At 40.1% G+C, this 26,210-nt stretch overlaps 2 protein-coding genes and 1 long non-coding RNA gene across 3 annotated transcripts; all 3 read right to left on the reverse strand.

Annotated features, from left to right (window-relative positions):
• Positions 1-1,997: 1,997 nt before the first annotated feature.
• LOC146322055 (uncharacterized) lies at positions 1,998-13,264 on the reverse strand. The gene is made up of 13 exons (XM_084727474.1): positions 12,228-13,264; positions 11,818-11,847; positions 11,493-11,570; positions 10,336-10,485; positions 9,685-9,834; positions 8,685-8,730; positions 8,320-8,545; positions 6,051-7,839; positions 5,761-5,934; positions 4,319-4,492; positions 4,054-4,227; positions 3,910-3,956; positions 1,998-3,192 (listed from the first exon to the last, which is right to left on the reverse strand). Exons 1-13 carry the CDS (start codon positions 12,305-12,307, stop codon positions 2,636-2,638), a joined length of 3,675 nt encoding a protein of 1,224 aa, XP_084583600.1. The 5' UTR covers positions 12,308-13,264; the 3' UTR covers positions 1,998-2,635.
• Positions 13,265-14,739: 1,475 nt separating this feature from the next.
• On the reverse strand, positions 14,740-23,611 carry LOC146322056 (NLR family CARD domain-containing protein 3-like). The gene is made up of 9 exons (XM_084727399.1): positions 23,455-23,611; positions 22,740-22,785; positions 22,383-22,605; positions 20,122-21,901; positions 19,832-20,005; positions 16,883-17,056; positions 16,618-16,791; positions 16,474-16,520; positions 14,740-15,756 (listed from the first exon to the last, which is right to left on the reverse strand). The coding sequence occupies exons 1-9, from the start codon at positions 23,577-23,579 to the stop codon at positions 15,200-15,202; spliced, it is 3,300 nt and encodes a 1,099-aa protein (XP_084583525.1). The 5' UTR covers positions 23,580-23,611; the 3' UTR covers positions 14,740-15,199.
• Positions 23,612-24,180: 569 nt separating this feature from the next.
• LOC146322057 (uncharacterized) lies at positions 24,181-26,210 on the reverse strand. Its single transcript, XR_014771424.1, has 3 exons — positions 26,184-26,210; positions 24,809-24,917; positions 24,181-24,209 (listed from the first exon to the last, which is right to left on the reverse strand). It is a non-coding gene; the product is annotated as an uncharacterized LOC146322057 (long non-coding RNA).

The raw sequence follows: 26,210 nt of genomic DNA on the forward strand, positions 1-26,210 counted from the left end.
GCTGAATGATGTGCATTATTCTCAGATAACCTTATACACCCCCTGTCCACTCACATGTGCTCCCTGGGCTCAACTCGGTTTGACTCGGAGCATCGGTGCAGCACAGCAGGGATTTGTGTTTCCAGAGCTACTCGCTTGAAGTTGTGTCTTTAAAGGGATAGTTCACCCAAAAATGAAAATTCAGTCATTATCTTCTCACTCTCATGCAGATTGAAGGTCAGGTTTAGTTTTTTAGTCCACAAAACTCTGCTGAAGTTTCACAGGAAAACAGTGCTGCTGAATCTCCCAACAATGGAAGTGAATGGTGACCAGCAACAGAATAAAAACAAAATACCTCCATGCTGCTCGTCTGGTGTGATCCAAGTCTCCTAAAGCCCCAACATGTTTTTATCCTGAATCTTCACTGTAGATCTTTAGCTTGGAGCCACGTTCACGTCTACACTGTCTGAACTGTGTGTGTGTGGTGTGACAGTGTGCAAACGGCGCATCGGGACATGAGACTTGGATTACAGCAGAAAAACAGTATGGAAGTATTATGACCACATGACAGAAATACTCATCAGGCACACAACACTGTGTGTCGTCCACCTGTCTGTGATATGAATGTATGAACAGCAGCAGGTGTCTGTTTTACTGAGGGGAGAGCACACACACACACACGCACACACACACACACGCACACACACACACACACACACACACACACACACACACACACACACACACACACACACACACAAACTGCTGTGAAACAATCAGAAAATGAGACAAGGATAAAAAAGTTTCCAAAAAGTCAGGAAAGAACAAAGGAGGTCTTCTCTGAATTGTTTTTGTTTGTTTGTTTTTTTGTTTGTTTATTGTTTTTTTTTTAGATGTTTTTCTTGATTCATACAAATACATTAAAAAAATAGATTACTACTTTTAAAAAAAAATTAATTAACCAGAAGACTAATATGAATATACAAATATATATATGAAAATAATAATTTTATGTTGCTCTATTCTACAGAAGATTATCACAGTGTTCAACAAATGTTAATGATTACTTCTATTTGAAATGTAACATTATATACAACAAGGTCTGATCTTATCTTCTGAGTTTCTGGTGTCTTATTAGTCCAGTGGAGCTGGAGCTGAATGTACATGATACAAAAAATAAAAGTACTGTATCGGAGGGGGGGTTACTGTAGCCCCATGTCCTCCCCTCTCTTTCCACCCCCTTTCCTGTCATATCTTCAGCTGTCACTATCACAATAAAGATAAAAAGCCCCAAAAATACTCTACAAAAAAGTACTATAAAGGTGAAAACCACATTCTCTGGATTCAAAATAAATAATCAGCCAACTTAAAAATACAAAAATAGAAAAATATATACAGAAATATGAGCACAGATTCTTTGAGATCTCTGTTAAATCTGGATGATCTAATTATTGTGATCAAGATCTGAGCTTCTTCTGGCAGTTACCACACATGTTCTCACAGGATTTCACTTTGTTGAACAACAGAAGTTCTGCTGAGACAAGAACTCAGAGAGACACTATCTCTGCACAAACAGGAAAACCTGTAACACTACTACTACAAGTACTTCTACTTTGATTACTACTATCAAACACAACGCACAAATTCTGTCATCTGCTGGTCCCCTGTAGGATCATACCAAGTCTGCTGCACAGAATCTAGATGTCTGGTTTGATGATGATTTAAGTTTTGAGCAGCACACCAACAAGTTTATGTAATCAGATTTTTATCATCTCAGAAATATCTCAAAAATTCCCTCCATCCTAAATTCTAAAGATCCAGAGACCATTTTACACACCTTCATCTCATCATGTGAGGATTACTGCAACAGCTTTTTTTTACCTGCCTGAAACAAAAATCTGTTGATCGACTTCAGAACGAAGCAACACTGTGACATCAAAGCCAACAAGCACTAAGCAACCAACTACCTCAGTCTCCAATGCAGAGTAAAAACAGTGAAAAAAAAGACATCCATCCATCCATCCATTGTCTTCCACTTAGGCCAACCGAGTGACATAGTCACTCCAGCGTGTCCTGGGTCTTCCCCGGGGTCTCCTCCCAGTGGGGCATGCCCAGAACACCTCCCCAGGGAGGCGCCCAGGAGGCATCCAATATAGATGCCCAAGCCACCTCAGCTGACTCCTCTCGACGTGGAGGAAAAAACAGACAGATGTGTTTTATTCTGAAGTTCTGTGCTGTCAGAGTCTTAAAAAAGGAGAAGCAACTGATTTAAAAGGTGTCACTTTCACCTCCATCGAGTGAAATCTGACAATGATTTTCAGAGGTTTAACAAACTGGACATGCTTGTCACAGAAACAGACCATAATATTGTGATACTTATTGAAACTTCAGTGATGTCTGCTGCTGCTTTCCATCTGACACACAGCGGTCACTCACAGGACTGACACAGTGTTACAGAGCGCGACAGAAGGAGGTGTTCCTATTCTCAGGGACATATGGAAGGACTACAGTTGTGTTTCTCCAAAAGTTGACTGTTCCAACTTTTCTACCACGTCACAGTGATTTTACATCATCTCCTGTGGCCTCCACCACCGCAGCCTAAATGAACTATCCACCTTCAAATGAATGAGATTCTGTCTCAGTGTCTTTATACAGTCTATTCTTTGGCAGATTGTTTGACCTGACACAGCCTCAGTGAAGAGCCTTCACCCCACACTCTGAAAATTGGGTAGAGAGGCTCAGTGAACTTGGTGAAGAAGGTGTGCAGGTGAGTCAGTGACCTTCCAGTGGAAACTCTGTAGAAGGACAGGATGCCAGCCTCCCAGTCCAGATACACAGCCAGTTCACGAGAACCACCCGGGGGGACATGAATCTCAATGCTCTCCAAGTTATGAAACGCACGGTAGCGTCTCCCAGAACAGTGCAGGCTCCAAGATATTCCATTGTATCCCATCACACAGTCAGTTCCTGGCCCTTTGCGACTGATTCCCTTGTAGGTCACCCCGATCCCGACCCATTTTCCTTCCCACTCCACCTCCCAGTAACAGCGGCTCTTCAGGCCCTGCTGGAACAGGACTTGAGGCCAGTAATCAAACCTGTCAGGATGATCAGGATATGGCTGCTCTTCTGCAACCTGGCTAATTTTTTGTTGGTCGTCAGAGAGGATGAGGAGTTTGTGAGCAGAGTTAGGATCCATTTTCAGCTCACATGCATCTGTTGGCAGGAAGAAGTCAAGGAGTTAGACATGTTGCTTGTTTGCAAAACCGCTCACCCCGGGTCTATTTTTTATGATGTTTAGCACACTTGCTTCACTTCCAACACACAACTCTGACATCCTTGATATTCCAGTTTCCCCTAATCAAAGCAACAGGGAGGACAGCAGACTAATCAATGAGGTTAAGAAAAGCAGAGGGAGCTGCTGGGAGTAAACAGTAAGTAAAGTGTTCCCCAACTTTACAGAAACAAGGCTTAGATAGCTTAGACAAATAGCTTGCTTCTCTGCACAGAGAGAAAACATTAGTGGTGCTGCTCATACTGTATGGACGATATTTTATCCTCCATCCTCTCGTAGCGATGCTCAGCCTGGGCTCACGCTGTACGGTGACTTGTGAATCGTTTGGCTGTTGGCATTCAGTGCACAATCATCCACAGCTTCACAACATGAGATGTTCACACTCCACTGTGTTCATGGAAGTCACTTTGAGTAAACAGGTTCATATTTTACATCTATGGTAGGCAGACTTTAAATAATCGCCTCCCCTCTCAAAAATATTTTGACGTATACTGTGACATATTTTGGTTTCGAAACAGTAAATTTTACTGAAAGGTGATATGTTTGCATCTCTGATCATAAAAATGCCCATTTTCAGTTTTCAAACACAAAGGACTGTACTCAATTTCTAACTGACTTTTTCTCAGAATTGTACTTACGTTGTTTCAGTCCTGGTTTGAACCAGTGTTCTGCATTGTGGTCGACTCTGTGGAGCAGATAGAAACACATTGTTGGCCTGGATTATCTCCCAGGAGACGTCACAGCAGTATAAAACAAAACAATATTAAAAAACTGTTCTTTACCTGAGTTTAATTAATTCACATCGTCCTTCCTCCAGACCTTCATAGATGAGCTTCACTCCTGTCTCTCCGAGGTAATTGTAGCTCAGATCCAGCTCAGTCAAGTGGGATGGGTTGGACTTCACTGCAGAGGCCAAGAAACCACAACCTTTCTCTGTGATGTTACAGAAGGACAACCTGTGACAGAGAGACAGAAATCACCCTCAACTGGTGGTTGATACCCTTCATTTCTATGAAACATGGATTAACAGCCTTCTCTAAGTGATACCTGAGGGTCTCCAGTTTACAGGACGTCTTTCCAAGTCCAGTGCAGAGTAGCTGAACTCCTGTGTCTTCGATGTCGTTGTCACTCAGGTCCAGTTCTCTGAGATGTGATGAGGGACAGGTCAGAACTGAAGCCAGCTCTTCACAGCATCCCTGAGTGAGACTGCATCGGTTCAGTCTGAAGGGACAACAAAGAAGGACAAATTAACAACTTGGAATATAAAGAAATAAAATATAACAATACCCCACCTTTGTAATGAGTCACATGTTGTGTATCATATCAAAATCTTAAGCAAATACAGACATCAAGGAAAAGGAAAAGTCAGATAAAGAATCAGAATCTAAAGAAGGCAAACCTGCTGGAAGGAAAAGGAATGAAGTCAATCCTGTATAGTGCTCTTAGTGCTTCTGCTTTCTGTATCAAGTTGTTTTACTTTTTAGTATCACTTGTTTTTTATTGTTAAGGCATTGTAGGTGTTCAGACTGAGTTCAGCTCTACATTAAAACAACAACAGGGGCAGAGTGTCGTGCTTCAGGTGAGACATGAAACTCCAGGAAGTCCAGCCTGAGAAACACATCTACAAATCTGAAGGCATCTCAAATGCCAAAATACTACAAGGTATATAATAACCTGTCATGGGATTTTACAACACAGGGAGGTTCATTCATTCATCCATTATTCATTTCAAAAAATTTAATGCACATGGCTGTATGTTTGCACATTTGCAACTGGTGAAAACTCAGCCTTGCCGAAGCCTGGCATTCTCAAACTATTCAGAATTTCTCAGTTAATTTTCTTTTTTAAATCAACACATGCAGGACAGAGTTGGATAGACCTACAACCAGTTAGAGCAACGAAACATGTCACAGGTGAGAAATGGGCAATACATCATGTGATCAGCGTCGCCTAGTTTGACAGTTTGTTGAGTTTCAGGAGTCTGAGGCATTGTGCTGGACAGACCTGCAGACTGGACACAGTTGGATGGACCTATAATCACAAATGGCAACTAAACGTGTGACATGTGACTCCCTGTCAATCATTGCATCAAATCCATTCCACATTAAATGAACGATTGTGATTGATCTGACCGATCCAAAGCTGGTGAAATTCTGTCTGAATGGAAGGTTTCGCCTGGTTGGACCAAAGTGGTGGACCAACCAACATTTGATATTCCCAGAACTTTACCGCTAAAACAACAAACACAACATCTACACAAGAGAGGAAGTGTGAACAGCATATTGGCAGAGCAGCAGCATATTCAGTGTTCTGTCTGCCCCTACCAGGAACAGTACTCAGTGTAGGTGGCAGAACTTGGCAGTGATCAGAAGTCAATGCAGTCAATGTATTGTAGACTTTCTACCATTGCACTGTATCATTGAAGATGTGGGGACTTTTCCAGATGTTTTTTTTCTGTAATGTTATTGTCAACTTCAGAACTGACTTACCTTAGTGTCTTCAGTCTGCACTGTGGGCTTTTCAGTCCGGTGCAGAGATGCTTGATTCCTGAGTCTTGTAAATTGTTGTCACTTAAGTCTAAATGATTCAGCTCATTAGAGTTTGAGCTGAGAGTGGAGGACAGCTCCTGACAGCAGTCTGCAGTGAGATTGCAATCATTCAACCTGATAAACAGAAAGACAAAGTCAGCTTGTTATTATGAATCAAGATTTAGCAGTTTCAAGACATCAAGTGATTATTGTTAAAAATGAGTAATTAGAAAATGATTAAAGACACTTGCTTTGCTGATCTGGATGCTTTGATGGCTGGTAGGAGCTTGAGAAGGCCTCTCTCTGTTCTGGAGTATTTCTTCAGGTTGATCTCCTCCGGCTTCTCTGCTGAGGTCATCAACATAAAGACCAGAGCTGCCCATTGAGCTGCAGAGCACTTGTCCATCACCAAGTCCCGATCTGAGTCCAAGTTGTTCTGGATCTCCTCCACCAGAGAGTGGTCATTTAACTCATTCAGACAGTGGAAGAGATTGATGTACCTCTCTGGGCAAACAGTCTGATTTATTTTCTCCTTGATGTACTTGATGGTTTCCTTGTGACTTTGGAGGTCACAGGTTTCTACCTGAATCTTCAGGCTCCTGAGCAGATCCTGACTGGACTCCAGAGACAGTCCAAGGAGGAAACGCAGGAAGAGATCCAGGTGGCCGTTGTCACTTTGCAAGGCTCTGTCCACTGCAGCTTTGTGCAGTTCAGATATAGGCTTGCTTCTGGCTGTCTGTTTTGGTTCTTTAATCAACAGGTTGACATCATTGACCTTGTACATCGCATGGACGTACAAAGCTGCGAGAAACTCTTGGACAGACAGATGCACAAAGCAGAAGAATTTGCGGTCCATACAGGACTCTTCCCTAAAGACTTGAGTGCAAACTCCTGAGTAGACAGATGCTTCTTTGACATCAATACCACAGTCTCTAAGATCGTCCTCGTAGAAGATCAGGTTGCCTTTCTCCAGCTGCTGGAAGGCCAACTTCCCAAGTGACATAATCACCCCGTTTCTCCCGTGTGAGACCTGCTGAAGCTCTTCGTAGTACTTGACATGCATTCGAGTGGTCTGATGTGCCACAAAGTGGATGTACATCTGAGTCAAAGTCTTTGGCATTTTTCCTCCTCCTGCTTTGGCACACATTTTTCCCAGGACAATAGAGGAAATCCAGCAAAACACTGGCACATGGCACATGATGTAGAGACTTCTGGTTGACTTTATGTTTGTGATAACTCTTCTGGCTAAGTCTTCATCATCAATTTTCTTCTGGAAGTACTGCTCTTTCTGCACATTGTTGAAGCCTCTTATCTCAGTCATGCGGTCTACATACTGTGGAGGGATGCAGTTGGCTGCAGCAGGTCGGGTAGTTATCCACAGATTAGCTTCTGGTAGCAAATTACCTGCAATGAGGTTTGTCAGCAGCACATCAACTGAGGCTGGCTGTGTAGCATCACAACATTTCTCATTTCCCTTGAAATCCAGAGGGAGTCTGCACTCATCCAGACCATCCAGAACAAACAGAACTTTGCACATCTTCAGGTCTGTGATTCCAGATTCTTTCAGGTCTGAAGAGAAGTCATACAGGAGCTGCATCAAACTTCTTCTTTCATTTTTAATCAAATTCAGCTCCCTAAAAGGAAGTGAGAACAGGAGCTGGATGTCTTGATTGGCTTTCCCCTCCGACCAGTCCAGGATGAACTTCTGTGCCAACACGGTTTTGCCGATGCCTGCTATGCCCTTGGTGAGAACCGTTCTGATTGGTTTGCCCTGTTGGTTGGGTAAGGGCTTGAAGATATTCTCACAGCTGATCAGAGGTTCAGAAGACGTGCATCTTTTAAAGGCTGTCTCAATTTGTCTCACTTCATGTTCATTGTTGACCTCTCCACTGTCCCCCTCTGTCAGATACAGTGTCGTATAAATCTTTTCAAGAGGTACAGGCAGCTGCTGGGTAGTTATCTCATCCAATATGTGTTCATTTTTCCTCTTCAGGGAAGATTTTAGTTTCTTTTGGTACATGACAACTTCTCCATAATGACCTAACAGCAAAGAAATGTGTAACATCAATAACAAGAACAATTTGTTATGTGCTCATCCCTCTTGACACCCATCAGGGCTGATGAGGTTGTAAAGTTTATTGGAACAAAATTTAAATAATAAATTGGGGCAGTTGACTGGAGCTGTCAAAGGAAAGACCCTTTTTTATCTTCAGTGATTAGTTGAAGTCGTCTCAGACTCAGCTTGTCAGGATCAGCTCTACATCAACAGATAAGACTCAACTTCCACTCCAGGATGTTTTTATTCTTTCTAATGTTTTAATGTAACATTCTGAAATATTCATGATGTTTGCACCAAATTTCACTGATGTTCATCTAACAGTGAAAATATTTCAAAATAGACCAAACTTCATAACACAATAATACATGAGTAAGAAACTCCATGTATAAGAGCATCAGTGAGTATCTACAGTTAGCTCTCCAAACAAACATTAAATAGTTCAGTAACATGCAGTCTCTTACTTTGCTCAAGTGTCAGGGCATGTTCATCCTCTTTCATGGTCCTCAAGATGTGGAGGGCGATCTTCAAAGCTGCTTCATTTGTTTCCTCATCAGACTCAACTGGCTGATCATCAAGTGTGTCCTCTTCATCGTCTTCCTCAAACAATCCTTCATGTTTTGCAGAAAGAATCTTTGTATGGCCTCTCAGAGTTTGCCTCACAAACGCCATGACTTTGGATTCAAACACCTGACAAAGACCATGAATTTCTGTTATCAAACTCCTTATTAAGAGGCATAAATCATATTTTTTTATTTTGGAGTTGCTTTTTCCCCTGCAATTATACTATGTTGTGCAACATTAAAATAAGATAAATATAACTGCCTACCTTCAGGGTGTCCTGTTTTGGCTGAAGGCCTGATGCAGTCTGACCACTGAAAAAAGTAAAGATAGGAACCAAAAAACATTTTCTATTAAAACATGTTAGTTTGTGGCGTTTCTTTTAAAGGTTAGCATTCCACCTATTGTACAATATTAATAAAAGTGAAAATTATCTACCCTCGAAATTTTAATTGTTACAAATTAACACTGTCTGCTGGTCATAATTGTAATTACTTAAAGCTTGAGTGTCTAAGTATATTTTATATCGTATCATATCTGCCTACAGCTTGTGAAACAAAACAAATTGTTTTACTGCTTTTCAAAGAAAGTGCAGAGTACATTGTCTACATAATGGACATCTAATGAAAAGTATTCATTTTATTTATAAAGTGATTAGTTAATAAATTCGTGTACAGATTTTAAAACCAAGTATTCATAGTCCTTTTCATCAAATCATCCTATATGCTGATGACATTCTGCTTTGTAAGTAAAGTACGACTTAAGACTTTTTTGAATCTAGGAAGAACATTTATATTAGATAGATTAGAACAGATGTTTTGGCAACACTAAACACAAACATAATTTGATTAAACTTTGTCAGAAAAGAAACGCATAAAAGACTTTTGGATGTGCTGATGTGTCATGTACATTGAATTGTTGTATCTTACTGCTTGGTATTGCAATCAGCTGCATTATTTCATTTGAATTTGTCTGGAACGGTCACACTTCACAAACACACAGCTGACCATCAATGTTGAGCCTCCTCAAATGTACTTATTTTCACACCTTAACGCTAATTAAGGAAGGTGCTAATACCATTCATGTTTCTGGCAATTATTCTGAGTATATATTTTTCTAATTAACTAGGTTTAAAAAGGAATTTAAGTTCAAATAATTGCTTAATTATTAAATATATTTACCACATTTAGTTTAGAACCAGATTACAGCTTCCTCCCTCTACATTACCTAAACTTGAGAATATAATTTACCAGTACTGAAAATCTTACATTTTTCTGGGAGATCTGGCTTTAAATTTAGAGACCGGAGGATATTCTTCGGAGTGGTCACTCTTCTTCTTCTTCTTCTTAATGCTGGCTGCTGAAGACGCTGCTGCCCTTTCAGATCCACAGTCACTCATCTTCATGTCTTCAGTGGTTCTATAATGTTGATCAGTTATATTGTTTAGTTCAACAGGACACAATTCACACTTCCTGTAGTAAGTGCTGACTTAACCAGCTGACATCAGCATGCTTCAAACAAATGTAGTTTGCTGGAATGACTATTAGAGGCTGAGGGAGGAAAACAAACCAAAACAAACAAACAAACAAACAAACAAAACCACAGGATGGGAGTCAATTTCACCATCCGTCACAGGACTGAGACAGGAAAAACAGCAATAAGATATGTATACGTCCATGATGCACTGCATGTAGGGCACCATATGCTGGAGGGGGTATCAAAACAGCCTGATCATAGACGTGTTAAATATATAAAAAAGACAATCAAACAACACATCATACAGACTAGTTTACTTGAAGTATATCTCAGCCTTTGGGTTTTAATTTCATCAAATTTCCAAACCAAATTCAGAATTAAACATTTCTCAACCATGTTATTGCACCATCTGATTTCCATCTTATTTTATACTTTATGCTTACCGTTTTTTACACCTTTTAGCATCTGCAGGTTTAATGCCAAAGTCAAGAGGATTTTCTTTGGAGCGGTCAGTCTTCGCTGACATAACACTGACTGCTGAAGACGCTGATCCTCCCTCAGATCCACAGTCAATCATCAGGTCTTCAGTGAGTCTACAGTGCAGATCAGTTATATTGTTTAGTTCAACAGGACACATTTCACACATCCTGTAATAAGAGCTGACTTTAGCAGCTGTCATCGGTCAATCCAGCACTGCAAGGATTTAAGGCGTCAGTATGGTTCAAACAAACTTCTTTCCCCACATTTATATCTCCATGCAGTTAGCTGGAATATGAGGGCTTAAGGCTTCAGTATTGTGCAAACTAACATTTTTGTCCCAGATGTAGATACTGATGTTATTACAGACGGCTACTTTCTGTGCTTAAAGCTGAAGGAGTCTTATGCTGTTTATTCTGAGGTGGCATCTGCAAAGTTAGCATGACCCATAAGCCCTATTCAGCACTAGTACAACCAGGGGACCTCGTGATTTAGAAGTTGCCCTGTCACCTCAGTGTTTTGTGTAAAAATCTGGACTTTACTCAGATTTACTGACATTATCTCCTGGTATGTCACTGTTCTGTTTAACATCAGCATGTCAGAAGCAGAACATCTGTTCTTCAGCAGCTACAGTAACTCAATTACCATTGAGAATCAGTGCATCAGGCCCTCTCACTCGTCATGTCTAGAAGAGAACCTGTGATTTGCCAAACTCCCATGAGATTTGTACAGATTGTTCCTTTATTGTGCACCAACATACCAAGTTTGCTTGAAAGACGTCATATACACCATGGTTTTAGACTGAAACTTCACTGTAGATCCTTAGTTTGGAGCCACGTTCACGTGCACACCGTCTGAATTATTCAGAAGATTCTGCAAATCTGTTTTCCAGTGAAACTCCAGCAGAGTTTTAGGGACTGAAAAACTAAACCTGACCTTCAGTTTTTCATGAGAACAAATAGACAATGACTGAATTTTAATTTTTGGGTGAACAATCACTTTAAGGAGACTATGAGAGGTTTTCACAGACAGGTTGTGCAACATAAATGTCAAGGCCTTTTCAAAAGCACCCTCAGCTTTACACCTTATTTGATATTTTATGATTTTAAATCAAAGTTTTTACCTTGTTTGTGCAGATTTAATGCCAAAGACTGGAGGATGTTCTTTGGAGTGATCCATCTTCTCAGGCTTTTTAGTCAATCTATGAGACAGAGATCAGTAACTGTTAGAAAGTTTATTCACCTCATTTCCTCAAGGAGACACTAAGTATTATATATATTTTAGCTCTGGAAACTAGTTGCTGATAAAAAGAATTTACTTTGTCAGTTATGTGACTGGAAATAAAATGTTTTTAAAATGTTCTTCCCATTCTGATCTAATAAAGACGTTATTCAATTAAATGATAAAGCTGCTGATTACTTTTTGTTAGAAGACTCAGAAATGTTTACCTGAGAGACGTGGATGTTCCCAGATGTTCCCTGAAGACAGAGACAGAAACAAAACTGGACAGATCAGTTGGGCCACAAACAATAACCTGAAAATACATCATAAAATTAAAGATTTAAAAACAGAACTCTTAACTGTGTGTACTTGTAACTTTATTTTTTGTCATTCCAACACAATTTTACAAGTTATGCAGCCACAGTTATGCAAAGAAATACAATGATTATCAAATATAAATATGAAAAGATGATGTTTCACTGCAGGACTGAAAGTAAAGAGTGGAGACAGAAATGAATTTATTATCAGATCTTCTGTCTTTTTCCCCTCAAACACACAAAACAACTTTACACACATTGTTTTTATTCTACATTCACTGTAAAAATAAAGTTTCTTAACATGAAGTAAAACAACTCACCCATCAGTCGTCTGATCAAAACTGCGACACAGAGAAACTTGTCTGTCAGTTTGTTGTAAACAACTTTGAAATACTTTCATTTTCAGTGGAGAGAGCGAGGTGTGAGAGAGAGAGATATTCTTATCTGAGTCCAAAACCTTCACATCACTCCACCAGAACTGACTGATTATGATGAAAATGTTTAAAAAATTAACAGTTCACTCTGATGTCAAGACGTTTCCTACATTTAGTCTATTTATATTTAAAAATCAAATAAATAAAAAAAATGGCAACATTGAGTTTGCAGTGTGTTATTAGTATAACAAAATATAGAAATGTCATCAATGTACCAACTTTCTTTATATGTTACCATTCAACAATACACACGTATATATATTGTTGTATTTCCATGTTAAGGCAGCAGACTGCATCAGTAGAGTCCAGATCTCTGCCAGAAGAATATTTGGATGGAACCTCTTTATTTTACTGGTCTTGAGAAAATGACAGAAAATTGATATGTGGCACATTAACTAAAATGAGTTTGACACCCCTGTCCTACACTGAGGACAATCAGGTAAGGCAGCCTGAGAGGCCAAACGCAGGGCAAAAAAGAAACCCAAACCCAAACTGTAGCTCCTTATGTCTGAGAGAGCACTGAGACAAAGTAATTTAAGCCTTAAAAAATTACAACAACTCAAACTTGACTTAAATTTTAAGGCGTCAGACATTTTCTTTTATCAACTCTGAGCTTTTATTATCTGTATGTTGCAGAAGGAGGATGGACGCACTTGATAAGAGAGAGAGGACTCAGTAGAGAGCACATCTCCACCAGGAGCTCAATGGGTTCAAAATGTTTGAGTCTTGATTTGTAAGGATCAACAGATCATTGGTTTTATACCCTGACAACTGTTCTTATTATTAAATAAAATAGGTTCAAACATGTGGTTCCACAAAACTGATCCTGTATTGGTTCCTTTTAGCTTTTGGTTTTTTGACTGTTAGACAGACAGAATATAAATTGTGCCATCTGGTGGTAGATTCAAGCAAGAATCACTTAAAACAACAGACACTGTTTAATTATAACACTTATAATTTTATTCCATCAGCATAATTTCATCACAGGTAGAAATACACATACAAAAATCAATATATAAAAAACACATAGTTAGACTTAAGTGACAACAAAACAAGTGTTGTGTTTTGGGTTGTGTGTTCTGTTTTTTTTTTTTTTTGTTTTTTTTAATTTTGCTTGATTCATGTATCTTATGTACAAGTGCATGGAAAAATAGAAGACATGTGAAAAAAGAAAAAATAGGCAAAATAAAACTGGAATTTACCAAGAGAATAATATGAACATTCAAAATGGCTGTATAAAAACATATATGAAAATAATAATTTTATGTTGCTTTATTCTACTAAGATTATCACAGTTAACAAATGTTAATGCTTAGTTCTGTTTGAAATGTAACATTATATACAACAAGGTCTGATCTTATCTTCTGAGTTTTTGGTGTCTTATTAGTTCACTGGAGCTGGAGCTGAATGTACATGATAGAAAAAATAAAAGTACTGTACCGTGTACCTGTCATATCTTCAGCTGTCATTATCACAATAAAGATAATAAGCCCCAAAAATACTCTACAAAAAAGTACTATACAGGTGAAAACCACATTCTCTGGATTCAAAATAAAAAATCAGCCAACTTAAAAATACAAAAATAGAAAAATATATACAGAAATATGAGCACAGATTCTTTGAGATCTCTGTTAAATCTGGATGATCTAATTATTATGATCAAGATCTGAGCTTCTTCTGGCAGTTACCACACATGTTCTCACAGGATTTCACTTTGTTGAACAACAGAAGTTCTGCTGAGACAAGAACTCAGAGAGACACTATCTCTGCACAAACAGGAAAACCTGTAACACTACTACTACAAGTACTTCTACTTTGATTACTACTATCAAACACAACACACAAATTCTGTCATCTGCTGGTCCCCTGTAGGATCATACCAAGTCTGCTGCACAGAATCTAGATGTCTGGTTTGATGATGATTTAAGTTTTGAGCAGCACACCAACATGTTTATGTAATCAGATTTTTATCATCTCAGAAATATCTCAAAAATTCACTCCATCCTAACTTCTAAAGATCCAGAGACCATTTTACACACCTTCATCTCATCATGTGAGGATTACTGCAACAGCTTTTTTTTACCTGCCTGAAACAAAAATCTGTTGATCGACTTCAGAACGAAGCAACACTGTGACATCAAAGCCAACAAGCACTTAGCAACCAACTACCTCAGTCTCCAATGCAGAGTAAAAACAGTGAAAAAAAAGACATCCATCCATCCATCCATTGTCTTCCACTTAGGCCAACCGAGTGACATAGTCACTCCAGCGTGTCCTGGGTCTTCCCCGGGGTCTCCTCCCAGTGGGGCATGCCCAGAACACCTCCCCAGGGAGGCGCCCAGGAGGCATCCAATATAGATGCCCAAGCCACCTCAGCTGACTCCTCTCGACGTGGAGGAAAAAACAGACAGATGTGTTTTATTCTGAAGTTCTGTGCTGTCAGAGTCTTAAAAAAGGAGAAGCAACTGATTTAAAAGGTGTCACTTTCACCTCCATCGAGTGAAATCTGACAATGATTTTCAGAGGTTTAACAAACTGGACATGCTTGTCACAGAAACAGACCATAATATTGTGATACTTATTGAAACTTCAGTGATGTCTGCTGCTGCTTTCCATCTGACACACAGCGGTCACTCACAGGACTGACACAGTGTTACAGAGCGCGACAGAAGGAGGTGTTCCTATTCTCAGGGACATATGGAAGGACTACAGTTGTGTTTCTCCAAAAGTTGACTGTTCCAACTTTTCTACCACGTCACAGTGATTTTACATCATCTCCTGTGGCCTCCACCACCGCAGCCTAAATGAACTATCCACCTTCAAATGAATGAGATTCTGTCTCAGTGTCTTTATACAGTCTATTCTTTGGCAGATTGTTTGACCTGACACAGCCTCAGTGAAGAGCCTTCACCCCACACTCTGAAAATTGGGTAGAGAGGCTCAGTGAACTTGGTGAAGAAGGTGTGCAGGTGAGTCAGTGACCTTCCAGTGGAAACTCTGTAGAAGGACAGGATGCCAGCCTCCCAGTCCAGATACACAGCCAGTTCACGAGAACCACCCGGGGGGACATGAATCTCAATGCTCTCCAAGTTATGAAACGCACGGTAGCGTCTCCCAGAACAGTGCAGGCTCCAAGATATTCCATTGTATCCCATCACACAGTCAGTTCCTGGCCCTTTGCGACTGATTCCCTTGTAGGTCACCCCGATCCCGACCCATTTTCCTTCCCACTCCACCTCCCAGTAACAGCGGCTCTTCAGGCCCTGCTGGAACAGGACTTGAGGCCAGTAATCAAACCTGTCAGGATGATCAGGATATGGCTGCTCTTCTGCAACCTGGCTAATTTTTTGTTGGTCGTCAGAGAGGATGAGGAGTTTGTGAGCAGAGTTAGGATCCATTTTCAGCTCACATGCATCTGTTGGCAGGAAGAAGTCAAGGAGTTAGACATGTTGCTTGTTTGCAAAACCGCTCACCCCGGGTCTATTTTTTATGATGTTTAGCACACTTGCTTCACTTCCAACACACAACTCTGACATCCTTGATATTCCAGTTTCCCCTAATCAAAGCAACAGGGAGGACAGCAGACTAATCAATGAGGTTAAGAAAAGCAGAGGGAGCTGCTGGGAGTAAACAGTAAGTAAAGTGTTCCCCAACTTTACAGAAACAAGGCTTAGATAGCTTAGACAAATAGCTTGCTTCTCTGCACAGAGAGAAAACATTAGTGGTGCTGCTCATACTGTATGGACGATATTTTATCCTCCATCCTCTCGTAGCGATGCTCAGCCTGGGCTCACGCTGTACGGTGACTTGTGAATCGTTTGGCTGTTGGCATTCAGTGCACAATCATCCACAGCTTCACAACATGAGATGTTCACACTCCACTGTGTTCATGGAAGTCACTTTGAGTAAACAGGTTCATATTTTACATCTATGGTAGGCAGACTTTAAATAATCGCCTCCCCTCTCAAAAATATTTTGACGTATACTGTGACATATTTTGGTTTCGAAACAGTAAATTTTACTGAAAGGTGATATGTTTGCATCTCTGATCATAAAAATGCCCATTTTCAGTTTTCAAACACAAAGGACTGTACTCAATTTCTAACTGACTTTTTCTCAGAATTGTACTTACGTTGTTTCAGTCCTGGTTTGAACCAGTGTTCTGCATTGTGGTCGACTCTGTGGAGCAGATAGAAACACATTGTTGGCCTGGATTATCTCCCAGGAGACATCACAGCAGTATAAAACAAAACAATATTAAAAAACTGTTCTTTACCTGAGTTTAATTAATTCACATCGTCCTTCCTCCAGACCTTCATAGATGAGCTTCACTCCTGTCTCTCCGAGGTAATTGTAGCTCAGATCCAGCTCAGTCAAGTGGGATGGGTTGGACTTCACTGCAGAGGCCAAGAAACCACAACCTTTCTCTGTGATGTCACAGAAGGACAACCTGTGACAGAGAGACAGAAATCACCCTCAACTGGTGGTTGATACCCTTCATTACTATGAAACATGGATTAACAGCCTTCTCTAAGTGATACCTGAGGGTCTCCAGTTTACAGGACGTCTTTCCAAGTCCAGTGCAGAGAAGCTGAACTCCTGTGTCTTCGATGTCGTTGTCACTCAGGTCCAGTTCTCTGAGATGTGATGAGGGACAGGTCAGAACTGAAGCCAGCTCTTCACAGCATCCCTGAGTGAGACTGCATCGGTTCAGTCTGAAGGGACAACAAAGAAGGACAAATGAACAACCTGGAATATAAAGAAATAAAATATAACAATACCCCACCTTTGTAATGAGTCAGATGTTGTGTATCATATCAAAATCTTAAGCAAATACAGACTTCAAGGAAAAGTAAAAGTCAGATAAAAAACTGGAATCTAAAGAAGGCAAACCTGCTGGAAGGAAAAGGAATGAAGTCAATCCTGTATAGTGCTCTTAGTGCTTCTGCTTTCTGTATCAAGTTGTTTTACTTTTTAGTTTCACTTGGTTTTTATTGTGAAGGCATCGTGTGTGTTCAGACAGAATTCAGCACTGCATTAAAGTAACAATGGGGCAGAGTGTCGTGCTTCAGGTAAGACATGAAACCTGATCCAGGAAGCCCAGTTTGAGTAACACATCTATCAATCTGAAGGCTTCTCAGATGCCAGAATAATACAAGGTTTATAATAACCTAACACAGGATTTTACAACACAGGAAAATAATCACAGATGCAATTATTTTATCAGTGTTCATTTTAATCTAATGTACATGGCTGTTTGCAACTGGTCAGCACTCAGCCTTGCCAGAGCCTGGCATTGCCAAACTATTAAGAACCTCTCAGTTCTTTTTCTTTTCCCAAGGGGCGTTATCAACACATGCAGGACAAAACTGGATAGACCTACACCCAATCAGAGCAACAAAGCATGCAATTTAGCTGTGTTTTCAAGCAAGGCACAGAATGGCAGCTGCCTGACAAATTACAACATTTTAGGTAAGAAATGGGCAAAACATCATGTGATCAGCGTGCATAGTTTGACAGTTTGTTGTGTTTCAGGAGTCTGAGGCATTGTGCTGGACAGACCTGCAGACTGGACACAGTTGGATGGACCTACAACCACAAATGGCAACAAAATGTGTTACATGTGACTCCCTGTCAATCATTTTATCGAACCCATCCCACATTAAATAAATGATTGTGATTGGCCTGACTAAGCCAAAGCTAGTGGAAGTCTGTCTGAATGGAAGGCTTTGCATTGCAACAAAGGTTGAAAGACCCTGCATTTTTTCCCCACAGGAGACTCCTGCAGTGGTGTCCCTCCTCTACCACTGAACTGGCTCCATTCAAATGAATGAAAGCTTAGCATTTTTTTACAGACACAGGCTACTGTTAGTCTGAACAAAACTTTATGCAGTCAAGCACATCCCTCTTTAGGGTGAGCATGTACATTATACAGTAGTGCACATGGAATTACTGCATGAGCCTACACTTACATTCACTGGCCACTTTATTAGGTACACCTGTTCAGCTGCTCGTTTGCACAATATCTGATCAGCTAATCACATGGCAGCAACTCATTGCATTGAAGCATGTAGACATGGTCAAGATGACCTGCTGAAGTTAAAATTGAGCATCAGAATGGGGAAGAAAGATGATTTAAGTCACTTTGAACGTGGCATGTTTGTTGGTGCCAGACGGACTGGTCTGAGTATTTCAGAAACTGCTGATCTACTGGGATTGTCATACACAACCATCTCTAGTGTTTACAGAGAACGGTCCGAAAAAGAGAAAATATCCAGTGAGTTCTCTGGGCCAAAATGCCTTGTTGATGCCAGAGGTCAGAGGAGAATGGACAGACTGGTTTGAGATGATAGAAAGGCAACAGTAACTCAAATACCCCTCGTTACAACCAAGGTATGCAGAAGACCATCTCTGGATGCACAGCATGTCGAACCTTGAAGCAGTTGGGCTACAGCAGCAGAAGACCACACTGGGTGTCAATCCTGTCAGCTAAGAACAGGAAACTGAGGCTACAATTCACACAGGGTGACCAAAACTGGACAATAGAAGATTGGAAAAATGTTGAGTCTCAATTTCTGTTGTGACGTTCAGATGGTCGGGTCAGAATTTGGTATAAACAACATGAAAGCATGGATCCATCCTGCCTTGTATCAACGGTTCAGACTGCTGCTGCTGCTGGTGGTGGTGGTATAATGGTGTGGGGGATGTTTTCTTGGCAAACTTTGGGCCCCTCAGTACCAACTGGTTGTTTAAACACCACAGCCTACCCGAGTATTGTTGCTGACCATGTCTACCCCTTTATGACCACAGTATATGTATCTTCTGATGTCTACTTGCAGCATGATAACACACCAAGCTCAAATAATCTCAAACTGGTTCCTTGAACTTGACAATGAGTTCACTGTATTCCAATGGCATCCACAGCCACCAGATCTCAATCCATTAGAGCACCTTTGGGATGTGGTGGAACGGGAGATTCACATCATGGATGTGCAGTCGACAAATCTGCAGCAACTGCCTGATGTCAGTATGGACCAAAATCTCTGAGGTTGTTTCCAGCACTTTGTTGAATCTATGCCATGAAGAATTTAGGCAGTTCCAAAGGCAAAAGGGGGTTCAACCTGGTACTAGCAAGGTGTACTTAATAAAGTGGCTGGTGAGTGTATACAGTATTAAACCAGTGACACATGGGTGGATAGTTGTTAGTTTTCATTCTGACCCTGATATGTCTATTGATTCATCCAGTATATGTCAAGATCTGGGCTTAAATAGTGAATCGACCAACATTTGTTATCTTTAGAACCTTGCTGCTACACAAGACATGTAGTGTGAACAGCATATTGGCAGAGTCGCAGCAACAAGATATTGTGCCTGAAATACAGTCAAAATATTGTAGACTTTCTACCATTGCACTGTGTCACTGAAGATGTGGGGACTTTTCCAGATGTTTTTTTTCTGTAATGTTATTGTCAACTTCAGAACAGACTTACCTTAGTGTCTTCAGTCTGCACTGTGGGCTTTTCAGTCCGGTGCAGAGATGCTTGATTCCTGAGTCTTGTAAGCTGTTGTCTCTTAAGTCTAAATGATTCAGCTCATTAGAGTTTGAGCTGAGAGTGGAGGACAGCTCCTGACAGCAGTCTGCAGTGAGATTGCAATCATTCAACCTGATAAAAAGAAAGACAAAGTCTGTTTGTTATTATAAATCAAGGTTGAACACTTTCAAGACATCAAGTAATAATTGTTAAAAATTAGTAATTAGAAAATGATTAAAGACACTTGCTTTGCTGATCTGGATGCTTTGATGGCTGGTAGGAGCTTGAGAAGGCCTCTCTCTGTTCTGGAGTACTTCTTCAGGTTGATCTCCTCCGGCTTCTCTGCTGAGGTCATCAACATAAAGACCAGAGCTGCCCATTGAGCTGCAGAGCACTTGTCCATCACCAAGTCCCGGTCTGAGTCCAAGTTGTTCTGGATCTCCTCCACCAGAGAGTGGTCATTTAACTCATTCAGACAGTGGAAGAGATTGATGTACCTCTCTGGGCCAAGTGCCTGATTTATTTTCTCCTTGATGTACTCGATGGTTTCCTTGTGACTTTGGGGGTCACAGGTTTTTACCTGAATGTTCAGGCTCCTGAGCAGATCCTGACTGGACTCCAGAGACAGTCCGAGCAGGAAACGCAGGAAGAGATCCAGGTGGCCGTTGTTACTTTGCAAGGCTCTGTCCACTGCAGCTTTGTGCAGTTCAGATATAGGCTTGCCTTTGGCCGTCTGTTTCGGTTCTTCGATCAACAGGTTGACACCATTGACCTTGTACATGACATGGACGTACAAAGCTGCGAGAAACTCTTGGACAGACAGATGCACAAAGCAGAAGACTTTGCGGTCCATACAGGACTCTTCCCTAAAGACTTGAGTGCAAACTCCTGAGTAGACAGATGCTTCTTTGACATCAATACCACAGTCTCTAAGATCGTCCTCGTAGAAGATCAGGTTGCCTTTCTCCAGCTGCTGGAAGGCCAACTTCCCAAGTGACATAATCACCCCGTTACTCCCATGCTGAAGCTCTTCGTAGTACTTGACATGCATTCGAGTGGTCTGATGTGCCACAAAGTGGATGTACATCTGAGTCAAAGTCTTTGGCATTTTTCCTCCTCCTGCGTTGGCACAAATTTCTCCCAGGACAATAGAGGAAATCCAGCAAAACACTGGCACATGGCACATGATGTAGAGACTTCTTGTTGACTTTATGTTTGTGATAACTCTTCTGGCTAAGTCTTCATCATCAATTTTCTTCTGGAAGTACTGCTCTTTCTGCACATTGTTGAAGCCTCTTATCTCAGTCATACGGTTTACATACAGAGAAGGGATGCAGCTGGCTGCAGCAGGTCGGGTAGTTATCCACAGATTAGCTTCTGGTAGCAAGTTACCTGCAATGAGGTTTGTCAGCAGCACATCCACTGAGGCTGGCTGTGTAGCATCACAACATTTCTCATTTCCCTTGAAATCCAGAGGGAGTCTGCACTCATCCAGACCATCCAGAACAAACAGAACTTTGCACATCTTCAGGTCTGTGATTCCAGATTCTTTCAGGTCTGAAGAGAAGTCATACAGGAGCTGCATCAAACTTCTTCTTTCATTCTTAATCAAATTCAGCTCCCTAAAAGGAAGTGAGAACAGGAGCTGGATGTTTTGATTGGCTTTCCCCTCCGACCAGTCCAGGATGAACTTCTGTGCCAACACAGTTTTGCCGATGCCTGCTATGCCCTTGGTGAGAACTGTTCTGATTGGTTTGCCCTGTTGGTTGGGTAAGGGCTTGAAGATATTCTCACAGCTGATCAGAGGTTCAGAAGACGTGCGTCTTTTAAAGGCTGTCTCAATTTGTCTCACTTCATGTTCATTGTTGACCTCTCCACTGTCCCCCTCTGTCAGATACAGCGTCGTATAAATCTTTTCAAGAGGTACAGGAAGCTGCTGGGTAGTTATCTCATCCAATATGTGTTCATTTTTCCTCTTCAGTGAAGATTTTAGTTTCTTTTGGTACATGACAACTTCTCCATAATGACCTAACAGCAAAGAAATGTGTAACATCAATAACAAGAACAATTTGTTATGTGCTCATCCCTCTTGACACCCATCAGCTCTGATGAGGTTTTAATGTTCATTGGAACAAAATTTAAATAATAAATTGGGGCAGTTGACTGGAGCTCTTAAAGGAAAGACCCTTTTTTTATCTTCAGTGACTAGTTGAAGTCGTCTCAGACTCAGCTTGTCAGGATCAGCTCTACATCAACAGATAAGACTCAACTTCCACTCCAGGATGTTTTTATTCTTTCTAATGTTTTAATGTAACATTCTGAAATATTCATGATGTTTGCAACAAATTTCACTGATGTTCATCTAACAGTGAACATATTTCAAAATAGACCAAACTTCATAACACAATAATACATGAGTAAGAAACTCCATGTATAAGAGCATCAGCGAGTATCTACAGTTAGCTCTCCAAACAAACATTAAATAGTTCAGTAACATGCAGTCTCTTACTTTGCTCAAGTGTCAGGGCATGTTCATCCTCTTTCATGGTCCTCAAGATGTGGAGGGCGATCTTCAAAGCTGCTTCATTTGTTTCCTCATCAAACTCAACTGGCTGATCATCAAGTGTGTCCTCTTCATCGTCTTCCTCAAACAATCCTTCATGTTTTCCAGAATGAACCTTCTTATAGCCCAGAGTTTGCCTCACAAACACCATGACTTTGGATTCAAACACCTGACAAAGACCATGAATTTCTGTTATTCAACTCCTTACTAATAGGTATAACTCATATTTTTTTATTTTGGAGTTGCTCTTTTTTCTGCAATTATACTATATTGTGCAACATTAAAATAAATATAACTGCCTACCTTCAGGGTGTCCTGTTTTAGTTGAAGGCCTGATGCAGTCTGACCACTGAAAAAAGAAAAGATAGGAAACATAAAAAAAAAATTCTATTAAAATGTGTTGTAATTATTTAAAAACTGAGCTTATTGGTGCCTACAGCTTGGGAAACAAAAGAACATATTTGTTTGCTGCTTTTCATTATATTTACTGAAAACATTGTCTACATAATGGACATCTCATGAATACTATTCATTTTATTTATCGAGTCATTGGCTAATATAATATATTAGCGTACAGATTTTAAAACCAAGTATTCATAGTCCTTTTCATCAAATCATCCTATATGCTGATGACATTCTGCTTTGTAAGTAAAGTACCGATAACAAAAGCAGCACACTGTCAGACTTTAAAAAAGAATATCTGGAGGGGACGTTCTCATCTTCCACTGGATGTGGTTGAAAGGTGCACAGCTTGCATTATTCCTGTAAACTCTTAATTTTGACCACCATATTAAATGTAATTCATAATAAAGTTTACAAGAGTATGTGGTAATAATACAAATGATCACAAAGGTTACCAGTCAGAATGTGAAGCACTACGTACATTTTAATGATCAGCATCAACATGTCTGGTACTATTATTACAAATTATGTAAGACATCATTGAAAACAGAAGGTTGTTTGTGATTCAATGAGAAATAAATGTTAACTGCATTCAGTCAGGCAGTAAAACTTTCACCTTGTTTGTGAAGATCTGGGTTCACTGCTGAAGACTGGAGGATATTCTTTGGAGCGATCACTCTCTGCAGACATTAAACTGGCTGCAGAAGATGCTGATCCTCCCTGAGATTTACTCATCCTCATGACTTTTTTGAATCTAGGAAGAACATTTACATTAGATAGATTACAACAGATGTTTTGGCAACACTAAACAGTAAACACAATTTGATTCAACTTTGTCAACTTTTGGATGTGCTGATGTGTCATGTACATTGAATTGTTGTATCCTACTGCTTGGTATTGCAGTCAACTGCATTATTTCATTTCAATTTGTCTGGAACGGTCACTCTTCACAAACACACAGCTGACCATCAATGTTGAGCCTCCTCAAATGTACTTATTTTCACACCTTAACGCTAATTAAGGAAGGTGCTAATACCATTCATGTTTCTGGCAATTATTCTGAGTATATATTTTTCTAATTAACTAGGTTTAAAAAGGAATTTAAGTTCAAATAATTGCTTAATTATTAAATATATCTACCACATTTAGTTTAGAACCAGATTACAGCTTCCTCCCTCTACATTACCTAAACTTGAGAATATGATTTACCAGTACTGAAAATCTTACATTTTTCTGGGAGATCTGGCTTTAAATTTAAAGACCGGAGGATATTCTTTGGAGCGGTCACTCTTCTCAGACTTAATGCTGGCTGCTGAAGACGCTGCTGCCCTCTCAGATCCACAGTCACTCATCTTCATGTCTTCAGTGGGTCTATAATGTTGATCAGTTATATTGTTTAGTTCAACAGGACACAATTCACACTTCCTGTAATAAGAGCTGACTTTAGCAGCTGTCATCGGTCAATGTCATTGGTCATTTAGATCTCTGTGCAGTTAGCTGGAATGACTATAATAGGCTGACATTAAAAAAATGTTGCAGGATGGGAGTAAATTTCACCACATTCACCAAAACATCAATGGGATATGTATACATGCATGATGCACAGTGTGTAGGGCACCATATGCTGGAGCAGGCACCAAAACAGGCTGATCATAGACATGTTAAGGTCGGGACGAGTGACAAAGAAATGTGTGCGAATATGCAATATGCAGGTGATATAAAAAAAAATGTTCTTTGATCATGAAGCCTGTAATAATATATTCCAATTCTGGCATAATCTGCCAAAAGATTCCATTAAATCTGACACTGGACCTTTAACTTACCTCATTTCATCTCACTTCACATCTCTCTAAGATACTTGGCTTTTTTACCCGCCTTAAACTGTGGCCATTTTGAGCAGCTATAAACACTTTTATCTTTAGACATAATCAGAAAAACACATCATGCAGCCTGGTTTGTTTCAAACATACCTCAGCCTTTATTTTTCAAATTCATGACAGACTTCTTTTATTGGAATTGGTGTTTTGGTTTCATTATATGTTCTGTAGCTCCACCTTGTGGGGATTGCAAGTATCTGCACTGAGGGAGAAGTGAAGTGACAGAGAAACAGGAAGCAGAGCGAGCACAAGTGTGACAATCCTCTTAATCCTTTGCCTTAAAGTCCACAAAACGGCTTCATCCGTAAGTCGTCTGTTATTTATGTTCATATTTGTATGTTTACATAACTATTTCTTGAGTTTGGGTCCAGTATTTTGATGGTGGTTTGTTCAGTTTGTTACAAAACTACATTACTGCACATGGATGTATTGGTGTTTGATAGCTGAAGCATTCTTACCTTTGTAAATTATATTTTCCGTTGTCCTTTCGTTGGTTATTACATATTTTGACATGCCTTTAAGCGGCTGTTTGCATTAATTTGTCAGTAATATTTTTTCTGTAACTTTTTCTCTAATTATTAGTAGAGATGTTATTAAGTGCTTACAAGGTATTTACTCGTCTGTATTTTGTGTTCTTTTGCAGTTTTACAAAATGAAATATTTTTCCCTTCATTAAATTCTGCCAAACACAACAACCTGCCTGTTCCTTGGAGGAAACAATGATGGAAAAGTATAAAGTTAAGCTGGCTGTATAGCTGAAAAATACGTTGCCTGCAACAACTTTTAGTGAGGACAGCACACTTCTCAACCATGTTATAGTGTTAAAGTTTTGAACCACTGTTGAAAACCAAATAACTTCTGCTGGCGTGGAAATGCAACTGGCAGACAGCTGTCCATCACCTGTTCACTGAGAGTTTCCAAAATCTAAACACAGTACCACTGTAGCCTGCTTATGAAACTGAAATTCAGCACAGCTGTTGCTGTACCACTTATTTCCGACCACAAACATCAGCCTTGCTGATGCCTGGATGTCACTGACCTGTGTGGGCGCAATATTTTGTGGCACACTGGCTATACTGCAGATGAGCTCTGTTAACTGAAGACCTCTCTGGCTTTAGAAGCCAAATTCAAGGCCTCATCTACACTCTAAACTACTTCTTTCATATTCAAATGAATAAATATCAACTCACGACTGGTGCGGAGGTGTTTCACCTTAGCCTATGAACAGACACAAGTACAATATCAACTGAACCACTTCATGCAAAACAAATCTAGCAATACACAAATGTATAGACTGAGCAACACTTACTTATCAGTTAGCAATGACAACAACAACAACTGTCAAAACTCACTGAACCAGATCGACATGATAGATATCAATATGCATCGTATTTTAACTTTAGCGGTAACAACAAAATTCAGGATCAAATTAATCAACTGCTGGTCAGTCTCAAAGGGGAGAGCTTACCTGTAGAGAGGCCTAACCTCTCAGCTG

The sequence above is a fragment of the Lutjanus erythropterus genome, chromosome 9 (genome assembly GCF_056507025.1).
Source record: "Lutjanus erythropterus isolate fLutEry1 chromosome 9, fLutEry1.hap2, whole genome shotgun sequence".
In the NCBI taxonomy this organism is placed as follows: domain Eukaryota; kingdom Metazoa; phylum Chordata; class Actinopteri; order Lutjaniformes; family Lutjanidae; genus Lutjanus; species Lutjanus erythropterus.